Source organism: Pezoporus wallicus, unplaced genomic scaffold, assembly GCF_028554395.1.
Source record: "Pezoporus wallicus isolate ANWC-B61680 ecotype Strahan unplaced genomic scaffold, APGP_CSIRO_Pwel_v1 contig_15, whole genome shotgun sequence".
In the NCBI taxonomy this organism is placed as follows: domain Eukaryota; kingdom Metazoa; phylum Chordata; class Aves; order Psittaciformes; family Psittacidae; genus Pezoporus; species Pezoporus wallicus.
The window spans coordinates 445,925-473,277 of NW_026642870.1; the positions used below are offsets into that span (position 1 = coordinate 445,925).

Consider the following 27,353-nt stretch of genomic DNA (forward strand, 5'->3'; position numbering starts at 1 on the left):
GGCTCGAGTCATTCCCTCCTGCAGTGAACACTACTGCTGCGTGGCAGCTGTCAGAGGGGATGGCTGCCCATACACCGGCCGTCTCCATGTCTGCTGCCATGCTCAGAGTCACTGAGATGATACACTGCCCATGGAGGGATAAACCCTTCTCTCTGCCCACCCCACTCCTGATGTTTCTCTGAGACACAATCCTCCTCCCATGCACGTCTAACTCATTCAGTTAGCCTTTGGGGCACTCAGACAACAGTGAGTATTGCACTGTGACCCTTTCCTTTAGATCACCAGTGATGAACTGTATCCTACGTTAAACAGTGCCAATCAACCTGCAGCATGAGTAAAGTCCAACAATCTCTTTAGTGGGTTTGAATTTCATCAGTTAGAGACAAATGTGCCTAATTAATACCATACTCAGTTCCTTAGATTCTCATCTCTCCATTGTTTTGCTGTATTTCCTGGCCAATGAAAATGCCCATTGTTTGTAATGTCTTTATTTATGGTAAAAAATCAGAACTGTGTATTTTATAAGTAAGTCCGTAATTGTTCTGTCACTTGTTGTTAACTTGATGCCTGTTTTGTCTGTTTTACTGTTTTTAAGAAAGGTCAATATTTGCAAACCCAGCTCCCTGAAGTCAGAGTCTACAGTGCAACTCTGAATGATGACTCTGGTATGCAAACTCCCACAGACCCTCAGTTCAAGGGGTATTACTACAGGTTTTTGACACCTTTAAACAATGAAAAGCCACTTTAAAAAGACCAGGCCTACATTTGGCATTAAGAGGCTCTAAGAACCCAAGTTTCAAACTGGCCAAAAAGAATTAATTTAAACCTTGGTTAGTAAAAGGAAAGATTTGCCTTACCACAGCGAGAGTTAGAAGCCATACTGACTGAATTCCCCAGCTTAGAGACAGCCTGTGACACTGCAACGAGCAGTGTCTTCTTTCCAATATGAAGCTAGTGTGAGTGAGCACTAACTGTCTGCAGAGCTCAGAAATCCAGTGCTTGTTGATGCTGTAGCTGACCAAAGTCTGGTCATCCAGGGATCCCTGAATTTAGTAGCATGTACAAAGTCATTCTTGCACTATCTCCCCCCTCCCAGACTAGGGGCAACATTTAATTTCATAAAGAAACTTGTAAAAGTGACTCTCAGCCTGTGTTTGTGTCCAGCCTGTCTGTCTGTGTGAACCTGTGTCTCTTTTAAGTCACTGCAGTTTCTGCTCCTGCAGCTTAAAAACTTAATGCTAGAAGGTTACCCTCAAAACAGCCATCCTTTGGATGGAAGGCTGGGGAAGCAGAAGCCAGACCACTTCTCAAGGTTACTAACTGTGATTAGCAGCTCCCAAAAATTCCTGCTCTTTCCTTAAATGGACACCACATCTCAGAAACATCAGAAAAGCTGCAGAGAATGCTCAAGCCCACTTTGAGCAATATGGAATTAGAGGAACAAGCAGCACCCGTAACCAAGATATCTACTTGGAACCTGCCCCCCTCCACAGCCTTCTCCCTGCCCTTCTTCCTGGAAGAACACACAGCTCCGTGTTCCTAGGCAGAACCACCTGTGACATCACCATTCAATGCCGTCCTCAATAGAGACAGGCGAGCAACACTCAATCTAAGTTCCCAAAACTTTCCCCTCACGCAGACAAGGGATGCCTGCCCATGGAATCTTTATTACTTCCTCCTTCCCTCTTCTCCTCCCCCACCCCCATCACCCCAAGTAACAGAGGAAAATGGGGCTTACCAGACTCCAACAGAACATTTCTCCACGCTTGACAGGACAGTGTGGCAATACATGGGAGGGCTGGGGTGGGGGAAACAGGGGACATGCTAAATAAATGAATGTCAGACTTTAAAAGAAGCTACTGAGATCAGGCTCTGCTACTTGCCTCTTAGCAAGTACCCAAATTGACAGTGACACCTCCCAGCCCCATGCTAGGTTAGGAGTGTTCTGCATGCCATGAGCCTTATGTGGTTACTCCTCCCCAGACAGAGCAACACTCCAGTGGGACAGCACAGCATCCGTAGAGCTGAGCTCCCTTTGCTGCACCCTCGGCACCACCAGGCAATGGTCACTGTTGTGTTTACCCCAGTAAGTGTCTGCACCCTCCTTTCCTTACCTTTGGCATGTTTGTTTTGATTGGCCAGGAAGAAAATCTGTTGGCCTGGAAGTGATCCATTTTCTGGGCTTATCACCCTTGTAGTCAGCTGGGAGGGACAGGGAACTGGACCACTGACCCCTGGCTGGAAGGGACCTGGGGACAATGTCCCACACGACACACCCTCAGAGCAAAACCAACTGTGAAGCGTCATCAGGTTTCTCACAGTCTCGTCCAGCTGTTATCCATGTGCTCAAGGATGGAGTCTGGCAAAACCTGTGTGTTCCTGCCCAGTACCTCACTGTTCACACTGTGGAAAAACAAACTTCCTACAGCTACTTAAGATTTTCCTGTAGTGCACCTTGTTTTTAATTTGTATGCTGCTTTAGACACTCAGCTTTACATGTACATTGAAGTCACTCCCATACAAATCCTCACCTATTCTACTGAATGAGGTGGGGTGACAGTGGCACCATTTCCTATAGTGCAGCAGCTTTGAAAGGCCACAAAAAAATCCCCCTGCCCTCAGCTAAAACACACACAAGAACTGGGTACTATCAGTTATCTGTGTATCAATCCTCTGAACAGTAAATACACATCCATCACATTGTTTACATTATCAGATTACTTATCACCTCTTCCAGAACTTACTCCATAGCCGATCATCGCATACAAGTGATTTAGAGAGAAGCTTCTTATAAAAATCTAAGTGCCAAACCAGACTTTTCTGGCCAAACACTACACCAGTTAATGAAAAGTTATTTATTTCTGGCAGAGAGAAATACATTCTCTACTTGACTATCAGTCAGTACTTCCCTTCCCAAGAAGGGTCTTCAGTTACAATTCTAGTCTTGCAAGAACAGCTGAAGCTAGGATCTGATCCCCTATGCAAGACTGAAATCAGGTATAAAAGCTGACCACACTGAAAGCCGCACAAAGCATGTAACACAGCAGGTGGAGTGACAGCAGTGACACTGACAAAACCGGTAAGGATCAAACCCACTTTGCTCACTACCATGCACCAGCATGTTAACGGACCACTTTGTAAAGCTGAAGAGTTTCATCCTGTATTTTCTACCCACCACTACTTCCTGATTCTGTAACCACAGAACCTCTCATTTCCTGAGGAAACTGTGTATCAGATCATGTGTAACCTGCACTGGTTTTAAATGACTAGTCATGTCCTAAATTACTGATTAAACGGTACAATGTACTTGCTTTAGACAACAGTAACAGACAAGACCCAACACTGAACTTCCTTCACCCTGGCATCTGGATTTTGTGTGGAGTTATTCACACTGTACTGTCAATGAGAAGTATCAGGGAGAACCTATGTGTAGGAAAGCAAGCATGTATGTACACATTGTGTAGATTCCCAAGGTCATCAGCTAAACTCTTAAAAAAGGGGTTGTGGCATACAAACAACAGGTCAAGTACAGCTGCTGTCAATTTCTCTGAGCTTAACAGGAACACAAGTTTACCAGATTGACATGAAGAGTCCGCTTCAAACGTGTAAGAGGAGATGCAAGACTCTGCTAACCCAGATGAAACTTCCACATGGCCACAAATGCAGGTTTTCATGCCAAACAAACTGCAGCTCCTGACACGAGTCTCAACTGCAGCAATCATTCTGGATCTCAGGCTAGAAGCTACCTAGCTAATCAGAAACACACTTCCTCACCAAGTTACAAAACAGGACAACACCTGTTCCAGGGGTGGATTGGTGCTTTTCTTTATTAGGCATTTCGGTTCTTTCTGTTCCCCTCCTTTTGTAGCTCTCCAGGAAGCTTATTGTGAAAAACAGCCGTAAGTAAAATCTGCCTATATTCTATTTGGACAAATAAGACATGCTTACGTAAAGCATATGAACCAAGCAGAATTATTTGCTGAAGCTGCCAGTAGAATGAAGAGAACCAGTGGCTGCTAAGTAATCCTGTTTCTGCTCTGACAAGAAGAAATACCTTTATTTCAAACTACTGTGAGTTGGGAATAACTGAGTCAGAAAAGGTGGGTGTAAACACTGGAATGCCTGTGCTTCAAGTTCTGGTAACATCAAAGCAGTACAAACTGTCTTTGTACTAAATCAAAATATCAAATCAGTTCCCATGGAGCTCAAAGTTCCCACAAAGCAGCCTTTAGGATCTCTTCTACTTATTACCTGAACTGTAGGCTGCAGGGTGGGGAGATGCCCTGGTTCTGTCCAGTGCCATCCATCACCTTGCTGCTGCTGTACACTGCAGGCAATTCCAGCTGTCCAGGACACTGCTCCGTCTGCCCTCCAGAAGCCCAGGATGCACAGCCCACCTGCACCTTAGTGTCCAAAGAGCTTCCTGAAAACATGAGAAAGCCAGGCCCCCTGCCATCCCTCAGATGCCTGAGAACCGAGGCATCTACAAGTAACAGACATTCAAGATAATCTAATCTCAGCTTCAGACTGAAAAGGCTACATTTCTTGGGATGCCACAATGACAGTAACTACCTTTTCTTCATAAAAAGGCCTTTCATTTTTTACAATATAGGTCAAAATTTCAGCTGTGCTCCTCCAGATTTACTGTAGTGCAAGCGTATCTTCATGTAACACCAGAATTAAATATACCAATCTTGCTACTGATTTTTACATATCAGTCTTTTGAAGTATTGTACCACTTGCTATATAGACTGCTTAAGAACTTTGTCAGCATCGTTAAGGTTGTACAGGTCCCAACAGGTGCTTACTTCTTGTTTTACTGTTGTTAATAATTCAACTGTTTTCAGTTCTCATGTCAGGTTTCACTGTGTAACTGCTAATGGGGTTATGACACTGCATTACCTGTTTGGACAGTGACTATGATAGCACAGTGATTTCTAAAGCTTTAAGAATGGAGCAGTTCACACTTCACTCATCCGCAACTGTACCTGCTGCTACTCAAGTTTTCTACCCAAGTTAGCAGGACTTGGCACTGCTACCAACAAGCAGCAGTACCACATTGGTACAATCGTGAGGTCTATGGTATCCTGTACCAGCCCACCAGTAGAAAGTCCCTGCCCCAGAGCTCCCAGCCTAAGCAAAGCTGTAGGATCAGGTCTTTGGGTAAGTAATGGATTAAAGAATAGCAGCTCTGGCAATGGACAGAAATAAAACTGAAATGAAGTGTGCTTCGATGATTTTAACCCACTGAAGGTACACAAGCCAGAACACACCCCTGCATTTTTCTGTTGAGTGCTACACAGATCAGGGTGGGTATGGGAGGATGGCCTATTGCATGCTCAAGAACACCAGCAACCTGAATTTCATCTGCCTTTATATTCAGAGCCGTGCGCACAGCTCCAGACTCCTGAGAAGCCGAGGGCACTTGCTCCTGCCCGGCCACAGCAGTCACAGCTTGCCTGCCTTGGGATTAACACCTCACACCACACTTCATTTCTCACCACACCACCCAAATGTTTCCTTAACAACAAGCTCCGTTACTAAAATGCCACAGCTTCGGCAGCGCTGGTGGTTTTAGGTAAAATACAGGCTGCGTTGTTCTTTTCTCGTAACACTCCTGTCATTTTTCCCCCTGCAACCATGCCACTTGTCTCTGCATGCAGTGAGCTTTTCTTCTGCACAACTTCGCTACCAAAGCGGTTCCCTGTTTTACAGGCTGTGCAAATGAAACACCCATGATACTTAACCCAGACTTGTGTACCTTTGCGTGTAACTGTTTACACAGACATTTGTGACATAGGAAATAAACAAGCTGTCAACTTTACTTTTGTCTAATTCTGTAATCCTCCCATAAAACACTAACTATATGAGTATTCAAAATTAATCTTTTTAGCTGCTACAACTGAAGCTATATAACAGCACTCTGCTTCACAGAGCTTTATCTTTCCATGTAGCAGCCTGTCTGTACACCTTACCTGGGCTTGGTAATTGTCGTCTTTCTTCTTTAACCTTCAGCAACCTGAAACAATACACCTGCTATCTAAATCGCACCATCCTCAAGAAAAACTCTGCCCCCAGCTCCAGCCAGAATTACTCATACCCATGAGGTCCAACATCCTTCCCTGTAGGTCTGCCATTCTCTCCAGTGCAGACAATACAACTTCCCATAGCTACCAAAGTGCTCTTAACTGCTCTACAACGGGTTTTAATTTGTATTTTGTTAGAGTAGTCCATTCTATTCTGAGTAGCCAATAGCCTGATGGAGTCTGAAATAAAATACACGAGAGCATTTAGCCTCCCACACCTAAGTCAGACATTTTATTCATGCAATGCAGCACCACCCTGAACCCCAGCACTATCACTGGTTATTTCCTGCAAAGGAGAATTCCCAGCTAAATAATAATCAGTACACTGCTCCCGACTCCAGGGGAGCTCACCAACAAAGCTATTTCTATTGCTTGACTTCATCTACAGTGAGCCATGGAGTTCAGAATCAAAGCAAGACATAAGAAAAAAAAACTTCTTGCCCATAATCAGTTACAGAAAAACTTGAGACTCAAAATTTCTTGCCTTACTTCTGGCAACAGCCAACTGAATGGTTATGTTTTGGGAAGGGGCTCTGGCTGTTATCAAGTGTTCAAAGCTGCCTCTAAAATGAGGGGAATTCTTATCTGCACAATTCACAGCACCTCCCACTCAAGTAAGTGGGAGAGCAACATGCATCACAATGTCACTGCAGAATGAATCTGGGAAGGGGGGGGGGGGGACAGGGAACCCCACAAACATAAATGACCCACCATTTTGATAGTTCCATGGATACATTTAACACAAACTAGAAAGAAACCCCATATACAGAACCTAAAAGTTGTTCAGTACCATGTTCCTACAAGTGGCAGATACAGTGCAAAGTATGTCTTCACAACAGACAACCACAAGAACAGCTGCACCAGAATGCCTCTAAGCAAAGAATGATCAGCACCATTGTAGAAAATGGTTTTACTCCTTTGTGTCCTCCCAGATTTCAGCAACCCACTGGTTCAGGATTCTGAATTTCCATCAGCTCCTGCGATGTGCAAAAAAAATCCCCAACCAACACACCCAAAAACCCAACCAAACTAAACCACAACCCAAACCTATCTCCCTGGAAAATAAAAGTGAGCCCAGGATACCTGACCAGCAATTCACTTGAAGTGCAGTAAACCAAAATCTGTCCGTGGGATTCCTGGTGCTTTGCTGTTTTAGAAGCTCAGCTACTTGACTGAACAATGAAAGAGACCTGCAGCAATAAACTCAAAAACCAAGCGCTATTTCTGCAGATCCATGCAGTTACTGATGCTGGACCTTCCTCTTCCACATGTGTTGCTTTTCACAGGCATGTTAGCAGGTAAGTTACTGTTACTTTTGGAGACCTACAATAGATGAAATAGCCAGTTAGTTCAAGCAGTACTGCCCCGTCCCCCTCAAATATACCTACTTCCAGTCTAATATTAGTGTCACCTACAGCCACACACATCGAAAGAAATAGGATTATTTCACACAGTTCACACCTACTCAATTATTTTTCTTCTGGAGAACACTCAAGACACTGATCTACAACAGCTTTCTGCTCAGGGACTGTCACCTCTGAAACAGCACTGATCTGCTATCAAATACATGCTAAAGCACTGTGAAACTTTACATGTTACATTGTTTTAAGCTATAAAGTAATAAAAACCTTGAACCCCAGGAAATCCCTCAAAAGTGAATGAGGCAGGGTTGTACCACCTTTACCATACCCTCAAGCAGGGCAACTTAGGGCAGCTTATCCTTCACTGTGAAGCCTTTTATTACTGTGCTTTGTTAGCCATTAAGAAGCCTTACTGAGAAAGGTCACTTAAGCAATTTAAATGTTTTGCTTTGCTTCAGTCACTCACCAGATTGCATTACCTTATGGAGTTTAAACATACCAGACTGTTATCCAGCAACAGAATCTTACCCAAAAGGATGTCACCAAAGGCAGGAGGAAAAAAACCACAATAAGCAACACAAGTCAATCTTTATTGAAAACGGAAGTATTAATACATAACAATTCTTGTTACAATAAACGTGCTTTTAAGAATTTAAATCTGAGCTCATCTACTCATTGAATTGCATAAAAAATAAAAAAGTATGAATTTTCACAATTGAACTGGCTCAGAATGGAATCTCCACTCTTTGTGTTGATGCAATAGTTCAATGCAGGAGTGAGTGATGCTTTAAAACTTATTCTGGAAGACAACATTGACCTAAACTTAAAAAAGTACCAATACAACTGTTCCTAAGACAGTTTTAAAAAAAGTCATAAAAAGGAAACCTGTGTCTATTTCATAACAAACATGGAGAACTATTACTGGGGCCTCTTGTACTTCCATTGCATGCACTCACTTCTTCAAATCTTAGATAGGAGGGCAGCCAATAATAGCAATACAATAAAAAAAAACCACTAACAAATCCATTCTACTTAAACAAGTCCGTACAGCAGCCAGCTCAAAAAGCTTTCCCAGTTTGCCTGCTAAGTGCCCAAAAGTCACAACAGTTTAAAACAGCCACGTTTACTTTCTAGATGTTGTAACTTCAGAGCCCATAAATCACTGAGTGTTTTTTAAGATCGGGAACAGACCCTTACTACCTGTGGAATTCAGGTGTTTCAGTGTTATATTCAACCCACACAACAAAAGGTTTCCTTGTCCCCAGATGAGCCCTGTTCCTTCTTCCTTCCCTTCTGTCTACAACACCACAGCTCATTTTCTCTCAACACCTCCCCAGAGGTGTATACACCACACTGAAAGAGTCCTCACTACTTCAGAGATCTCAGAATGAACTGGATTCTTGGCAAAGCTTGATCCACAAAACTATACCCTAGCTTTGCTGCAGCTGCTCCTGTTAACTGGCATTCTACCTCCTTGAATCTGAGGGTCTGCAGGAAGCTCTGAGCAGATAAAATACAGATGAGAAAGCTGATAATAACGAGAGGTATTCACAAACACTTCGATGGGAGGATTAATGGACTGCGTTTGACCCTCTGCACATGCTAAGGTCGGCCAGTGACACCTGCTGGAGAAGGCAGGATATGGATCAATCCTCATTCTACCGCACAAACCACATCCTGGGCAACTGCAACCATCCATTCAACAACCACAGCATCTGTCCTCTTTCCCGCATGTTCCAGCTGAAACATCACTATTGTTCATGTTCTTAAGATGAGAGATTTCACACACATGGCATTTACTACACTCTGGTAGGAGCTTAAGCCTAAAGTGGTAGTATCAGATTACTGTGCTTACCTGTTCAATCAAAATTATGTTCTAAACCCAGGTGAATGGTGTACAATATTGTGCTTAAGCACTGGGGGATGATTCCAAGCCAATTCTGACTCATCTCTTGCTCACATATCTTAAGTGGCCTCACTACCCAAGTGGCAGTGAAGCCAAAATGCTCTGTAAAGAGTAGTCAACATTGAGTACCCTGGTATACAACTGTACCATGCACTATTCTCAGACAACACTAAGACATGGTGGTACTTACGGGTGGTGGGTTGGGAATTTTTTTTGGTTTTCAGTGGATGAAGCAATACAAGGAAGGACTTCAGCTAAAAGAAAGGATTTTCTTCATCTACCACTGCATCTAAGCATTTAACTTGCATAGTACACTCAAAACGAAGCTTTCTTGGACAGCATTCCTTGTGTGTCTCCTAAAAACTTCAAACAGGAGATGGTTACAATAAGCATAAACAAGATCCAGTAGCAGGTTCTCCGTTCTCCTTCCTAGTGTTCCATTATTCACCACCACATCACTGACTAGGGCTACATCGTTTTGGTGCCAATTATCAGCCATTGTTTTTTGCTGCTGCTACATTTACAAGACATTTTAATTGGTTCGTACTGACCTGGGGAATACCTCAGTTTGTAAAAAATACTCAATCTAAATTCAACACCTAAAATTTGAATTAAAAAAAAAAAAACAACAACCAAAAACAACCAACCCAAAACTTCCTCAAACTTTTGTTATTGCTGCAACAGTTAGTTTCAGTTCCAGGTTTAAAGTAGTACTTCTATTGGTTTAATCGTATAAAGCTGCCATAAAAGGTTTTTTTTGTAGGTTTTTTGTTGTTTTTTTTTTTTTAAAGAGAAGCTTGATCTGAAATGTCTCTACTGCACCAGCTCTTGTCTTTTGCTGAGGAGCTCTAGTGCAAACACATACTGTGTATTTATTTATAAAGGAATTCTAAATAGGGAATGTTATATAAAAAGCAGGAGAGAATGTTTCATAAGACCCTCGCTGTGTAAACGCCTATTTAATGATGTACAGTTTCCTCTGCTGCAGTTTTATATCCATGCTTTCTACTATTTGCAACAAAATGCCATTAAGATAGTTATATATACACGTGTTCCCCCCCGTCTCCCTGCACTGTGCTTTTGGTTACCTTCCATATCAACCCTCCCAGTAGATTATAATCGAAACTGGGAAGTGTGGTACCTTTTAAGAAAGGTACAGTTTTCCCCCTCGTGGATGAATCCCATAATGCAACTTAAGAAATAAAAGTGCTCAAGTAAGTGAGACTGCCTGCATGTTATGGAGTATTATACAGAGACCATTTCCAAGATGACATTTAGGAATCTGAAGTTAGAGTGAATACATAGGAAGTTATATTCATTCCTTAACTATTTATCTATTGCAGCATTCATGAAAGTTCTCTCGTATTTTCAAAGCTTTCAGTTTAATGGGTGATAAGACAGGAGACAGCAAAGCTCTGAGCTTGCTCTTTATAGCTGCTCCCCAATACAGCACTGTTTCATACCTCAGCCACGCTAAGACAAAATGTCACTCTCTACTAGCTAAAATGGACAAATGGCCTGCATTAATGTTTACTGTACTCTCTGGCACACCTGACTAGTCAAAGCTGCAAATCTACTTCACAAAGGGAAGCGTTAAACAGACTTGAATGAAGCAGTACAGATTCAATTAAGTGTGCCTGGCGTAATTTTCTGCTCCATATAAAAATATATGGAAATCCCTAAGCTGCAGTAAGTGCTCATGAGTAAGGTTTAAAGTACTTATTCCAACAACATAGTTACGTTCAAGGCATTAGAAATAAAGGGGGTTGTCCATTGACAGTGATTCATGCAAAATAAACCTAAACTTTATTAAACAACAACAACAACAAAAAAAAGGAAGTACAAAATATGGAGAGTGCTTACTATAAAATAAAGTTACTGAAGGCTTTAACCACCAACAGGTCATGAAGGTACATAAGCCTCCCACAGGGCAGAGTACTGGAATGGCAGCATTAAATCAGCACTGATGCTACCCTGAAGTAGCTGCCAAATCTGTACAGGAGCAGAACACCCCAAAACAAAGTGTAACTACATATACAACTTTAAAAAACCTGACTTCTGAATGGAAGTTAACCTACGAGAACAACACAGCCTGACACACCTCTGTGTAAACGATTAAAAGGGAACAACATTTTATAACCATTTACTGCGTCACTTATTGCAGGCAGAAGGTATCCAAAAAAAGAAAAATCGCATCTTTGTGGAATCGTAAAGTCAAGGAGGTTTAAGAAACCCTTGATTTTAAATGTGCAATATTCAATTTTAAAAATTTAATATCTTCCCCGCAGCAATCTTGGTATACAAATGGGTTCTAAGGCTAGCCCTTTATCCCACAGCACTTGCTTTGAGGTACTCTGAAAAATTGAAGTTGCAAGAAAGAATATCACAAATGACTCATTGCAATGAAATGCTAATCTGCAGTCAAGTCTTATTTCACGTGCTTCCAAAGTGCAATTTAGGAAGTAAAAAGGGAAAGCACTTAAGAAAACACATCAAAATGCTGTAACCGACAAGTAACTCCTACTTCCATTACAAATATTCTCAGGAAAAAATAAAAATAAAATAAAATAAAAAAGATAAAAGAACAACTATTTGAAACTTCTATGTTCTGGCAGCCCTACTACAGCATAGCCATAGTCCTTACTGCAAGTAGCTAACAAGGAAATTGTGTTAAAATGGTTTGTTCCCCTTTAACATACTCATCAGGCACACAAGCTTTCCTCAGAAAAACATGCAGCTGAACTCCTCTTGGTTGTAGAAAGCCCTAACATTTCTTAAGTCCCAGGAAAGCAAGCTGGATCAACTGCACATATATTTGCAACTGACTACAACATCCTTTAGGAAAAACAGCACGGATTTCCTGAACTGAGAACTAAAAGTGTTTTTCTATCAGTCTGTGTGGCAGTCTCACTTTGACACATCTCGCATCATATAAAAGATAGTACTGGATATATATCCCCCCAGGACATGCAATTCATTACGCAGGTGACATCACCCCCTACTATTCCTAAGAACCAGTTTTGCCTCAAGGAAGTTTGCGTTATTTACTGGCACACACAGTGTTACCTTTGTCATTTCACTCTGATCCTTAAGAACATCTGTATAACACTGAATCCTTACAACGAAAATGAAAAGGTATGAAGTAAACTAATTGTGTGCAGGATTTCTACAGCTTGTCTGACTCATTTTCCAGTCACTCCAATTTAGTAGTTGAATTTGAAAAGAATACATCACTTAAATGAAAGTATGTCCCTTTTAAACTGGCAACTCCATCAACCTGAAAAAGGCTGATGCACTTATCTAATGCATATTATGGTATTCTATAAAGAAACTCATGATTCTGTCTCTTAAGACCCTGCATACATTACAACAGTGCATTAGTGATACAAGTTGTAAAATACTTTTCGGTTCCTTTGGATTTGCATATGATGGTTTTTGCATCAGTCACTGCAGGTAGATTGAGCAAGCTTCGTTTTTGTGTTTTAACATGCATTCAACTACATATGGATCAGAATAAATTTATACTCCCTTTTTATCTTTATAATTAGCTAAAAAATTGCAAGACAGTCCACAAAACAGGATTTGCTTTAAGACTAACTGCTGGAGTTCCAAGATGTAAGATATGCAGCACTGGAAAATCTTCAGTGATCAGGAATTAGTAGTGTTTAGCCAAGTGTTGAAAGCATTCAGAAGGAAAGTCCTGGTTGGAGGCATGAGGGCTTCAGCACCAACTTTTAAACCTCAATTTCTTGATTGCATATCTCCCATCTTCAAACCTACGTTAAGAGGGGGGAGGAGGGGAAAGTAGGAAACATTCTCAATTATGTGAAATACTATTTGGAGTGTGGAACAACATTCAAATATTGCATGCACTGTATTGATAATGCACATACAACAGATCGTAATAATGCTACCCTAGCACTTATCCAGTCAACTGAAACCTAAAAGTTTCTAGTTTAAGAATTCACTACACTGATTTTCTCCCATCATCTCTATTTCAGCTGTCATCTGTGCAGTCTTAAGTTGAGGTTGCAACATTAGAAACATATTTTACACTAAATTTAATTGTCAGCAGTCATGATTTTAGTCACAGCAAAACTCTCACTTTAATACTTGTATTATTTCATCCAAGAGTGTCATATTATACAAGTAAAACACTTCAGGTTTGGAATCCATAAGGAACATCACAGCAAAATAAGAAATGGCTGTCACATTTACTAACTCAAAGGGAATACAGTCACCTGCAGTCCACAACTCTGGACTCCAAACTACTGAAACAGAAACCCAGAGTTAAAGTTAACTTTGACATAAACTAAATGGACTCAGTGAAAATTGTAAGTTCATTCGGTCTGACAAGTCCTTGTTTCAAAGGAAACCATTCACAATTTATGCTAAAAAACACCTCAACACGAAACAACAAAAAACCTAAAACCAAACCAGAAACAGAAGTGAGGATCCCCAAAGTATCAGACTTGGTCAGTTTGACACATTACACCCCCAAAATCTATCCCATGTTACAGAAGATTTCAAAATTAACTCCTTTTCATGAAACCCTTAGTGTGTTAATCCACACTAGAACATCTTTCCATGCCTGCAAGAAGTGTGAACTGATGCTTACCTGAAACAGAGTGAATATATAAAATTAACTCAAGGTTGTGCATTTGTTTTAGTAGTTTGTGAGAAAGTTTCAGCCTCAGAGCAAGGCAAAACACTTACCCTGCCTACGTATTTAGACTATCAAAAATAAGACTCCAAACCTACATGCATTGCTTCATGCAGGAATCACAGTACTTCTGAATTCAACAATTACCAATTAATTCAAAATACTGAATACATTTAGTCCCAGATTTATTTGAATACTGAGAACTTGAGGCTCATTCTTTCACATTCAACACTTAACCATGAAAATGATTTATGATTTCTGAAGATACAGACCACTGACGAAGTCCCAGTAGGCTTCTCTCCTTCGCAGGGAGCAGCTGTTATATAAGCAGTACCTTTCTGAGTGTTCCTACTCAATTAGAATAGTGCACAAGTACCCCAGACTGCTTACCTTCTGAAAATATCTCCCTGAAAGAACCTGCAGTGCTGGCATTTATAGCAACGATTAACTGCTTTCAATCTAAATCAGTAACTTACACTGACTGCCAGATGATCACCACTGTGGGGGCACATAACTATAGGTTGGTGTTCCCGGAGCCCGGTACGTGGGCATAGTAACTGGATGAGGGGCTACTGGAGTTGGGGAATGAGTTGTCAACAAAGTACCTAGGATGAAGAGAACATTTTTTTTCAGTAAGCATAAACTCTAGCACAAAGAAAAAAATAAAGCGGGAGGAAGAGTTAATTACAAAACAATTACAATTAATTGTCAAAACAATTACAGCTTGCTCATCTTCCAATGCAAAATTACCAGTATCGTTTTGCACTCCAGCCCCTATCGTCCTGCAAACATTTATGCAAGTGGATCATTCTGATATTTAGTCCAATGCACACAAAGATATTCATTACTCAAAAATAGCTCTAGCAGAAACCCTGCAACATAAGCATTATTCACTGCAAAATTTATCCCCACAGCAGGCTTTACATGCCAAAAAATATTTGATGGTAGAAGTAACGTGACTAATAAGTCAGAATAAATTTATTCTTGTTTGCATTATTACAGATAGGTTTTTACAGACTAAGGGGCTTCAGAAACAAACAGGCTGAGATAGCAGGATCTTCAAACAGCCTTACTCCATAGCACTTCGCAGAAATAGTAACAAACTCCTGGGATAAGCTTGCCAGCGTACAAAACACCAATGTTAGCTCTGCTTGTGACACACAGGTTGTCTAGTTTTGAGATGCCTCAAATTAAAGAATGTATTTTCCTAGTGAGTGACCACCCACTGAGAAACAAAGCATGACACCCCCTCAGTAAACGCTTATAGATGAGCCTAGGATATTGGTTAAACACTTTATCTCAAAAAACACTACCACTAAAAGAGTGTGGCATTAGGAAGTAGGCATCCCTAACCATTGCAAATGACACGGAAGACCTGCACGGAGTGCAAACACAAAATATTATATCTCAACACACAAAGAACATCAGCGGTATGAGGGATGAACTGAAAACACTGCTTCTTCCTCAGTCTTAAGAGCTGGCTGTTTTCAATTAGGCACAGAGAAACATATTGAGAAGAGGATGTCAGACTCTTGACAGCGGTTAAGATGAGAAGCAAAGGATGCAAGAGTAAGTGAAATTCCATAAAGACATAAAAATCTATTTTACTGTAATACTAATATCTGAAAAAAGATGTGTATTTAGATCATCTCTAAGGGTGGAGATACCACAAGTACACAACCTGATACAGCCAGACTCAATTTGAAGACCTGGACTAGACGACCTCCAGAAGTCCCTTCTAATCTAAATGATCTTACAATGCTGCCTAGTACACCTCTGGCATCACACTTAGGTAATGCAACTGTGTTCTGTCTTGAACTGAAACAGTCTGAATCAAGCAGACGTAAGGCTCACCTACCTGCTGACATTGCCATAGTAGTCCCAGCCACCATACCCATAGTCACACCATTTCCTCTTGGTGGTGGAATTGGAGCAGGATACATAGTTGCTGGCATACCATTAGGCTGCACAACCGTGGTGTGGTGAATTACGTGGGGTGGTGCTGCATACAAAGGCTGTGTGTAGTAAGTGCCTTGCTGTAGGAGAAAAAAGAAAGTAAATTAAGTAATTACAATGGGGAAGATAAATGGTGTCTTCTTTCATAATCAAGCACTGGAACAGGCTGCCCAGGGCAGCAGTGGAACCACTGTCCCTGGAAGCGTTCAAAACCCATGTAGACGAGGCCCTTAGTGACATGGTTTAGTGGTGGACTTGGTAGTGCTGAGGGAACAGTTGGACTTGATGATCTCGAATGTCTTTTTCCACCTTGTTGATTCTGTGATTGTGTCATAAAAGCATTATCCTAAAGATGCAATGTATTTATACAGCAGAAACCAAAACACTCATTTCAACTACTCTGTTTCACTGGCAAACTTTTTAAACATTTAGCCCCTTTTTAAAGGCATTTAGGATAACATTCAAAGCAGAGACCTTCATAAAACTCCAACGCTGACTGTACCATCAACAACATGGACTCATTTGTCTTTCTCTTCGCTTCCTACCTTTTCATATCCATGACTGAACTTCTCTCACTTTCACAACTTTTTATTCAGCTGCTTTTAGTTAAAGAACTAAATGTTTTAGGCAAATCCAAGCACACTGAAGAGACTGGATAAACCTTGTAAGTGCTTATTAATTCCCTTCAGCTACTGTGTACATGCCAGGCAAGATTCCTCTATGCAAAAAGAGGGCCAGCTTCTCCAAAATATCAAGCTCACTTAAATATCTTCATTCTACCCTACTGGTTTTCAACAGTGTGCCTAGGATGAGACTTCTTAACTCCCTGATTCACAACAGAGGCTTCCTAAAATAACCACATCAATGCATGCTTATGACAGTTTTTGACAAAACAAAATCAGAATGTGGTAGTTCGAGCATCCAGCACATATTTTAAAGCTACTGAATCTAGCGTAATTTCACAGGCTGAACACATGATCAGTAAGTGCAGAGCAACTGTCATACAAGAGTGTAATAGTGCATACAGTAAGAATTCTTAGTTGTGATTTACAGAGTATGTGTAAGTAGTTAAAGCTTTCACCATACTTGAAGAAATAAATGTGATGTAAAATTTAGATTTCAAGCAGATATTAATGTAATAAACAAAATACCATTCAGACAGGTTTTTGGTTTTGTTCATTTACCTGTGCATATGGATTCTGCTGTGGGTAGGCACTTCGAACTGGGTACACAGCAGTCTGATAGGGATTCGGTGATGATGAATACGGTGGCACTGCTCCACTAGTGGGTGAACAAGATACTTTATATGGGGTTCCTGGTGTATAACCTGAAACAAAGATAGATCTGCATTAAAAACATGAAAACTAAGTGACAGTACACTTCTTCCTAAAGTCAGGGATAACTGTCTTAATTTCCAAATGCCTTAATCTTCACATGAGTACTTAGTACGCTAGTCTCAATATCCGAGTGCTAATTCTATTATTTACGTAACACACTTGACTGCGTCAATTAAGTTATTGACGGTTAACTGCACTTTGGCACTATTTGTTTTTCAGATCTCTGGATATGGGATTAAATGAGTGGATTTGGATTTTTGTAGCAGTATCATTAAATATTTATATTTGGCATAGTAAGTGGCATTCCTACATAGAAGGATTTGGCACAGCTTAGTACCAGCCCAGTTCTCAATGCACCATGAAAATGTTCTGGCAAAACACAGTAATGGTCAACTAACCTGCAGTTACCTTCTGTAGAAGATACAGCACAAAACAATTTCAAGTGTTACAAACCATCTAAAAAGCTCAAGATTAATTTCAACAGACACAATCTACTTTAACTTACATTTATTTATTCATTCGTATTTGGTTTCTGGCTAAAATAAATATGAGCAGTCACACCTTTAAAAAATGAGCACCGCAGAGCTCAACACAACTGCAAATTAGACTCTGAAGGTATTTAAGTCTCTTTAAATCTTCTTTTTATTACTTATGTACACATACCCTTAATCATCACTTGGGAATTACTTCACACATTACAGTAATACTTCAGAAACCATCAGAAAGAATTTCGCATTCCTATTACAAGGCCCCCAGAATCAGTCTGCTGTCTAAGAGCTGGGAACTGTTCCGATTTTTACAAGGATAAATAAATAGCAACTACTGGCTCACCCTGCCTAAAGACACCTCTTCCCTAATTTCTCCAGCCTTCATCAGGCAGTCTCAGGATAAGAGAACAAGGGCTTGACAAGGCATGAAGGAGATCTACTAGAAGCACCACTGCTGCTGCACACTACACTCCCAAGATTATACGATGGCTTAAAGTCAAGAGTGGCAATACAAATTCCTTTGCAAGCAGCATCCACCAGTAATTACATTTACGGTACTTAATAACAGGGATGACCTATTCTGGGGAAAGCATCAAGGCCCTAGCCTCTGCTGTGCTGAAAAGATCTTGGGTCTCAAGCAGGTGTGTCACTCTAGGAGACAACATCCACAGGTATGATTTCTATTTAGCTGGAATCGTACAAACTAGCACTAGGGCAACACAAGGAACTAAAAATACTTGGTAATTATAGAAAAAAAAGATGAGACTGTCAGAATTGAGAAAAGGTTGACTTCAAAAACTGTCTAGAATGTGCTGACTTCAATACAGAGAACAGATCTGAAGCCATAGAGCAGAAAGAACACTGGCATTTGTGTTGTGAAAGATCAGTCTGTGCAGACAGCATGATGAGAGATGACCTTCATGCTTTTTGCAGAAGTCTGAAATTCTTTCCAATTTCATTCCACCCTTCACACACACAAAATGGTTACATTCACAAAGAAATAAGTTTACTGTGGGGTTCGGGTTTTTTTAATGGAATCTATCACCTTTGAGACAATAAAGAAAGCTACCACAGCACTTACTCTGAACTCTCACTTTTACAGATCCTAAGTACTTCATAAACAGAGCATGCTGAGGAAGTAACTTCTATTTCTAGTATGGAGCGCTATTAGTGCTGAAAAACTCAGCTACAAAATGCTGAACACAAAGCATCACAACAGCACTACAATTATGTCCTCATTTAAGCCCCCTCTCATTCTAAAAATTACACAGTTGCATAAGCAATTAACCTTTCAGTCTTACAAAGCGGCAGAATAGTTCTTATACAGATGTGCCTTCCCATTTAAGTTTTGTCTCCCTTATAAGGCACAAAGACCTTAAAAGTAAACCATATGGTTATTCAAAACCACAGAAATTTAAGGAAGATACCTGTAAAAAGGTGCCCTTTCTGAATAGCAGTATCACAGCACATTCAAGTACTCCTTCATGATGTGGATTTACAAAGTACTTGAAGTTGTTACCTGCCTGAATTAGAAGATCTGGACATTTCAAACTTTAGTTCATAGCTTAAAGAGTAGCTAACAATTAAAGTTATTGTTAGGTCTGAAATAAAAGCTTATTTTCTATTCAATAGCAATAGGCTCTCATAGTACTACCTTTAAAAAAAATAAAGATATTTGAAGATAGTGTATGACTTCTCTACACCTTTAGTCCTTTTTCACACAAACGTAAAGATTTCTTACCTTGCTGTGTAGCATGAGACATATTCCAAGATTAATCAACGCAAACTAATCTTAACTGAGTCTAACAAGTCAAAGAATCTTTCCCAGAAACCATAACCTTTTACTATAACACAACTGACACAGAGGAAAACCCCAATTAACTGGACAAAACCAAGCTGGTGATAAAAGCCCATGTGCAGTTTTGATTCCCATGCTAAGAGTTACACCCTTGATAGGAACTACTCTTCCTTGAGCATCGCTCTCAAGAAAGTTCTGAAGCAACCCAGTGCAAATGCAAGCTGATACCCCCAGATATGGTACTTACACAGAGGCAGTACCCTAGACAAAGGATTTACTTTAACTATTGGAACTTAAAATATCCATTCATTTCCTTCCCTTAAATTCAAGAACAAAGACAAGCCCAAATCAGTCCTGCACTTGCTACGCCTCTCATTAGTGAAGGGTGTACCAAACAGAATACTTCAGAGTTCCAGGGAAAGCCACACAGCTACACCCTTTTAATAGGTTCTTGCAGGCAAGCATTTTAAACTACTTACTCTCTCTTGCCTCAGTATTTGCTGCCATACCCTTTGACAAGTCTGCTGGTAGTTTGTGAAACGCCATATGGTACAAATACAGAAATCCAATATGGAAAGCAGGCTTTCACAACATAAGCTTCACAGTTTCAAGCAGCATCCTTTCCTAACCACGTAAGTTACACATGGACAGTCAGGAACAAACTTTGTTATGTGCAATGTGTACCTCTGAAAAACTGGCATAATACACCTAAGGGAAAGAGTTCCTGCAGATGACCAAGATCTACACTAAGAAAGCAATGTAAGGAATTCCTTAGTACGTAAACTAACTGTAAGGAAAATACTGTTCTACCAGATGCATGTTCACGGTTGAAGTGAAAATTAAATGCTGCCAGTTTCTCTTTTGTTTCAAACATCAGCACATCAAAATTATCTTCCAATAGCAAAAGCAGAATTAAACAAAAACTTCAGTGAGTGCAATCACAGAATCAACCAGGGTAGAAAAGACCTTCAAGATCAAGTCCAACGGCTACCCCAGCACTGTCAAGTCCACCACTAAACCATGTCACTAGGGGCCTGGTCTACACAGTTCGGAAGTTATCTTCCACACCATCAAAGAACCTCCTGGATTGTTTCTTTGCCGTGTTGCACTTCCAGCAGGTATCTAGTAGGCTGAAGTCCTCCATAAGAGAACAAGGGCAAGTGATCGTGAAACTTCTCCCAGTTGTTTGAAAAACACTTTATCTGTAGCTTAATCTTGGCTCAGTGGTCTATAACAGACTCCTACCAGGATATCTGCTTGGTTGGCCTTCCCCCTGATGTTCACCCACAAACATTCAACCTTCTCGCTCCCAACACTGACTTCAAGGCAGGTGATGCCCTCCCTGACAATATAACACAACCCCATCACCTCTCTTTCCCTGCCTGTCCCTCCTGGAGGGCCTGTAGTCATCCACTGCAGCACTCCAATCACGTGAACTGTGCCACCACATTTCTGTGGTGACAACTATGTTGTAATTTCCCTGCTGCATACCGGCTTCCAGCTCCTCCTGTTTGTTGGCACTGATGCATTTAAGTTGCCCTGAGGACCTGGCCTTACACAGCAGCATGCTATCCCCTGGCTCATTTCTAGCGAGCCTGGTGTTATCCCCTTCCCCTTCAAACCTAGTTTAAAGGCCTCTCTCTGATCCCTGCTAGCTTCTGGGCTAGGATCCTTTTTTCCACTTGGGGATAGTCACACCCCACTGGCCACCAGCAGGCTTGGTGCAGCCCCAAAATTCTGATGTTGACACCAGTCCTGGAGCCAGGAATTAACTTACATGATTTTTCCGATGCTTCCATTGTCATTGTTTGTTTTCTCTTGCGCCTCTTTTTCCATCTCTCCTTTCCTAGGCTCTTGACATTGCTTTTCTCTCAACTCAAAAACATGCAAGTGCAGTTCCTTAAATCCTCCCCCAGTATCCACTATGGACAAAACCATTTTATCCAGCAACCAGGCTTTCCAGACAATTGGTTCGTGTAAGACAATTTCAAGGGCAGAAAGAAGACGGCAAGCTGAACTTGGAAAGGTACAATTTAAGAATAGGGTGAGAGAACAATTGTGAAGACAATAACAGAAGGAAAAACGGGGATCTGGAAACAACCAGCAGAACACAGAGCAAGCAGAATGACAAAGGAAGCAGTGAATGGAAACACAATTGTCAAGTGTCAGCCTGAAATACAGAAACAGCTAAAACCTCAGCTTTTCCTTCTCTGAAGGTGAAAGCAGTATGACTTAAGACAAGATTATACTCAATTTATCAGATGATTCTTTATGAGTCATATTCAAAGGAATGTAAAACTTATCATACAGTGTGTTATTGTTAAATCCCTACAGCTCTTCCTCATTCTTGGTTCTAACAACTTCTAAACTTCATGTTACTGCTTTGACATACCTATTACACATACCTGTTTGGAAGGTAGGATTTGCTCCAGGATACATATTAGGGGAATAGGCAGGTGCAGCCGCTGCATACCCCATGGGGAAGCCAGCTAGAAGAAAGAATACATCGAAGTTATTTTCTAGGCTGACTGCACAGTCTAACCAGACTTTACTCTCGAAGATTCTTGCTTTACATCTTTTAACTGAGATAAGCTAACAGATGGCTTTCAGCCTCACCTCCTCAACTAAAACACTGGGCTCCTCCCAAGCCACCTGAAGCGGAATGCCAGATGAAGTGAATATAGCTAAGGAGTCACAAATTCCATTCCCTCTACATTTCTGTTTCAATAAATCTCAAACTCAAACAAGTAAATCCTAAAATCTTGTGTAACTATCCAAATGTTCTCCCCCCAAGTTTTAAGACCTAACATACATGAAATATTTGTGTGAACAGACTTATTCACAGAAATAAATCCCGAAAGGTCAGAGCGAATCTGACTCTCTAGATCAGAGATAGAGAGTCCAAAGCAACCATGAGTAGTCCAAAACACTTGGTGTATTTCATAGATTTGTCATTACACCCAGGTACCAAACAAGGTATTGGCAAAATGACAGGTGAACACTTCTACATCAGAATACAATGACAACTGTGGCCTCCAACATAAGGCAAAAACCAGCATTAGCAAAAACCACAGTTACTTCGAAGATACAAACTTTATTCAGACTGCAGAAAGCGACACTTCTGAATTAATCATAGCTATTAATCTTCCCAGTAACTTCTTTACATTATTCCAAATTATAAAACCGGATAATGTCTGTATTTAGAAAGACAGAGTTACTACTACATTTTGTTATCAACATTGTTACCAACAAACGATTTCAACTTCCCCAAAGAAAAGGCAATTAGTAATTGCACATTTACTGACAGGCTTAAAGCTGCTAGCTTTAAACTGCTATTCAAATTTGCAGGGCTTTTATTTCATTATAAATAGAAGAGTCCTCAGCAATTACTCCTAATGATAAAAATGCTTAACTCGGGACTACACATGCTAACCTAGTTTTTTAAAGCACTCTAAACATATGCAGTGACATGCACTTGGCACTACTAGGCCAACATGCTGACTAGGTGGTCAGCATGTTTAAGACTAAGAAAAGCATTAAGCTTCCAAATCAAAGGTAAAAAATAACATATCCAATTCGTAACAACTTTTCAGAGTTTGAATAGCTCTTAAGTTTTCAAATTGACAAGCTGCTAGTAAACAGCTTTATACCTTACTCAGACTGACTACACATCTAGAACTTGATACACGTTTTCAGTCCTCTATTCTTTCTTCACAGGCTCAGCTCCACCACAGAGCTGCTCAAGGAACAAGTCCTTTGTGAAAAACAGAACTATGACAAGCAGCAGCTTTAACTTCTCAGAACTTGCACCCATATAGATAACATTTTGATATCGATTCCTTGCTACTGCAAACCCACCCAACAGCCTCAAATAGGTGCAGTATAATATAAACAGCTATTAAATATGCAACAGCTTTAGAAACACACTGCCTTTAAATAATACATTCCACCCAGTGATATGTTCATTACTTTCTATTACCACGCAAGTTGTGTAAATTTGACGATTCTGAACAGAGAATCCGTAGCTTTTTAACTAGGAGAAGCAAAAAAAGGAGACTCGGTCATGCAACACGTTTGTTTTGGGTTTTATTCCAATCCTAAAATGCAGGTCTACTTTCCATTTTAGAGAATAGGTTATCCGACAATCTTTAAGCCTGACCCAGGCAGCTCAGCCAACTATCTGTCATCAGAGAGCTGGAGCACCTCTCCTATAAACACAGGCTGAGAGAGCTGGGCTTATTCAGTCTGAAGAAAACGTCCAGGAGACCTCAGAGCAGCTTCCAGTGCCTAAGGGGGCCAACAAGAAATCCCAAGAAGAGCTTTTGACAAGGGCCTTTAGTGACAGGACAAGGGGAAATGGCTTTAAACTGACAGAGGGGAGATTCAGATTATACATCAGGCAGAAGTTCTTCCCTGGGAGGGTGCTGAGGTGCTGGCAAAGGGTGCCCAGAGAAGCTGTGGCTGCCTCATCCCTGGCAGTGTTCAAGGCCAGGTTGGACGGGGCTTGGAGCAACCTGCTTTAGTGGAAGGTGTCCCTGCCCGTGGCAGGGGGTTGGAACTGGATGAGCTTTAAGGTCCCTTCCAACCCAAACCATTCCATGATTCTATGACTAAGCTGACTTTAAAGGTCACATCTGTGTAAACTGACTGATGAAAGGAAGAATTTCAAGTGATCAACTTGTAGTACAACATTTAAGGCACTTGTACAACAATTCTGCTTCAATTCCGTGTATTTTACTTATGCTAATTTACAACCAAGTGAAGACTGGCAAATATACAGTACTTTAATAATTCAGCACATAGAATGTACATGACAGTTTAACTTCTTAAGTAAATTAAGGCTCCATTTAGTTTAGGGCTTCAATGCAATGTGTAAATGATATTAAATACAAACAAAACCCTGGCTAATATAAATGTGTTTAGAAAATGAAGAGATAATAAAAATAGTTTTATTTTAATAATTCATAGTAATTTCTTATAAAGCAAAAGAAAACCCTGAAAAGCAATTACGACTATAGACATAACTGTACTGTAACTGGTATTAATTACTAAAACACTGCTGCTTGTCTATTATAAAGTTACTGCAGTCCATATAACTAAGACAGTTTCAGAGAATAAAACCATCCTGTCAGTCTTATTGTTACACAGCATCAGCTTTACAATTTATTTCTGCACCATGTCAGCCACCCATGAGTCTTAAAAGCATTGCAACACAGTTTGTTTTCCCCTTATAAATGCTGTAGAAATCAAGGAAAAGTACACTCATCTGAGAAAAAAAAAATTAAAATATCTGAAAAGCAAAAGTGGAAGTTAAAAGGTTTGAGACAATCAAGTAAACAGTATTTATGCACCAGTATTTTGAAGCAGGAAGAAAAGTGGAACAGGAAAATAGGAATTCCAGGACCTAAGCTGAAAACCAAATTTAAAACCTGTAAATACCAGTAGGAAAATATAGTATAGCTATGAAGAATATAAAAAGAAACCGTGCAGAGTGACTTCTAGCTCCCAACAAAGACACCAACTACATCACAAAACAGCCTCCCTGTAAAAGCTACAAAAGGTTATTTGGTTATGATACAAAATCCCAGCCAAAAGACCCTCCAGCCTCTCCCAGGATGGAGTAATTCTCCTACCCCACAGACATCAGGGGACAAAAAAAAGACTGCATTCAAGACATACCGCTTGAAACACCTCACAGAGGTGCACAGCCCTTCTCTTCAGCCTTCCTGGAAAGTAACGAACTTCTGAACTATGGGGACATCAGAAGTGAAGCCTGCTCACACACATATTAGGAAGTGAGCAAAAAAAAGCTCGATAAGAAACTTGAATCCGAGCAAGAAGCAAAGAAAGCAAGAAATACTTAATTTCTGTTTTTAAAATGTTTTTGGGCCATTTTCTTGATCCCACCTTTTATGCTATGCTGTGGGCAGTCATAAAACAGATAGCATGAACAAGAATTAGAGGATAGAAAGGTTAACAGCACCAGCCAACCAGCAGCAAAAATAGACTGACTCCTCTTCTTGCAGGGCGTAACTATTAGAGCTCCCAAAATAAGCTGCTTTGGAAGAGATACTGAAGTTAGAAATACAAGAAAACAAGTAGCATCACTCTTGAAATGTCACTTTTTGAATTTTAACATCTCCCCCACCCCAAAACTGATTACCATACATGAAATCATTCATAAATGAGTATTCTTCTTGATTACAAAGATCAGCATAACTGAAGCTCATTAAAAAACAAAGTTACTTACCTGGATAACCAATTCCTTTGGCATTTGCATAGGGAACCCCAGAAGATCCAGGGCTATACACAGGATTCATGATTTCAGTAACTGAATCGGGGGGGGGGGGGGGGGGGGAGAAAGAAAGAAGAGTTTATTTAAGTATATAGAGAAAATCTGAAATCTCAGCAACTAAAATGGAACTAAAAACAGGGAAAAGCATATTAGAAGAAAAATTAAGAGGAAAAAGCAATTCCACTACTCATCAACATTAAAACTGTAACTACAAGAAAGGGAGAGTCACTGGAGAAATAAGCTTCAAAGCACCACAACCCTCAATATGCTAGAGAATGTCTCAGGAATGAAACATACCCTGTGGCAGAGCATGCTTCCAAAGCATTCTCATCCCTGTTTCCCATGGTGCGCAAATCCATAATCCACTCCAGGAGTTCCTATGTACTGGACTTCTCTCCCATGTCATCTATCAATCACTCATCTACCTACTATCCATCAGTCTTGAATGATCTTCTTCCCATTTCTTTCTTGAAGCGTCTAGCCAAGAGATGCAAATACTTACTGGCATTTCAAGCCTGGAATTCTAGTCCTTTACCAGCACTACATAAATCAACCATCCACAGCCCAAGAATTACAGAAGAAAGAGGCAGAAGATGTTCTGTTATTAGCCAACTAGCTCACAGCTACGTGGGTTTTTTTTTAATTGCTGCTAAATTCTACAGAGCCTATGACAAGCTGACAGTTGCATCCAGTCATTTCTGAATTACACATTCACACACCAAGAAGCATCACTGGCAGGAATAAAATCAAACCTTTGGTTTTAAAAAGGATCTGGTATGTGAATGCCAAGGATAATAAAATGGCATTGAAGATGCTTCTCTGTGTACTTCTAGGGATACATATCACTGAACCACAGCTCATAAGGAAGCCTGCCATGTGCCTCTTAAGTACTGTTCGCAACTGCTTCTCTAATATTTTTGATAAAAAAAAACAAACTGTATTTTAACCCAAAGATCTTTAATAATCTCGTTTTCTACATATATTGACAGATTTACTACTTCTCTTCCTGCAAGGGCCCATTTTTCACTACAAATAGCCTCTGACAGCACAACAGCAGGGCACACTATGAAACCACACTTTCTTATTAACTGTTAATACCTGATACTTGAGTCACTGCCTCTTCTACATATCTCAAAATGCTTTCTTGCTTAGATGAACAGTGTGTTAAACAATTTAACACAGTTTAAGTGTTTTGTAGATAAAGTTTATGAAGCAAAAAAGAGTAATAATTAAGCACGCACTACTTTAGTTACAGAAACATTATGGTAGGAATCTAAGTTTCTCAGTATAGCTGCACTGATAAACCTGTGTTAAATGACTGTATAAAGCCTAAGTAGTTTGATTTTTAAAGTAACACTAAAACCAGCTCTGTACCAAGAGTTTTAGCAGCACCTAGTACACTCCAGAAGCAAAGGAACAATTTGTGCAAAATTAGGAAATCAGAAATAAGTGCTGTCAGAAAG

At 40.4% G+C, this 27,353-nt stretch overlaps 1 protein-coding gene across 1 annotated transcript; it reads right to left on the reverse strand.

The window, feature by feature from the left end:
* Positions 1-11,136: 11,136 nt before the first annotated feature.
* FAM168B (family with sequence similarity 168 member B) lies at positions 11,137-25,926 on the reverse strand. Its single transcript, XM_057432986.1, has 6 exons — positions 25,846-25,926; positions 22,001-22,084; positions 17,157-17,299; positions 15,875-16,052; positions 14,493-14,621; positions 11,137-13,129 (listed from the first exon to the last, which is right to left on the reverse strand). Exons 1-5 carry the CDS (start codon positions 25,913-25,915, stop codon positions 14,509-14,511), a joined length of 588 nt encoding a protein of 195 aa, XP_057288969.1. The 5' UTR covers positions 25,916-25,926; the 3' UTR covers positions 11,137-13,129; positions 14,493-14,508.
* Positions 25,927-27,353: the final 1,427 nt, after the last annotated feature.

What these genes read in the sequence shown, in the direction of transcription:
- FAM168B (XM_057432986.1), bottom strand. Translation starts at nt 25,915, where the DNA reads ATGAATCCTGTGTATAGCCCTGGATCTTCTGGGGTTCCCTATGCAAAT. An exon ending in AAATCCTACCTTCCAAACAG is followed by an intron (nt 17,300 to 22,000) that starts GTATGTGTAATA and finishes TCTTTGTTTCAG; the next exon opens with GTTATACACCAGGAACCCCA. An exon ending in AGCAGAATCCATATGCACAG is followed by an intron (nt 16,053 to 17,156) that starts GTAAATGAACAA and finishes TTTCTCCTACAG; the next exon opens with CAAGGCACTTACTACACACA.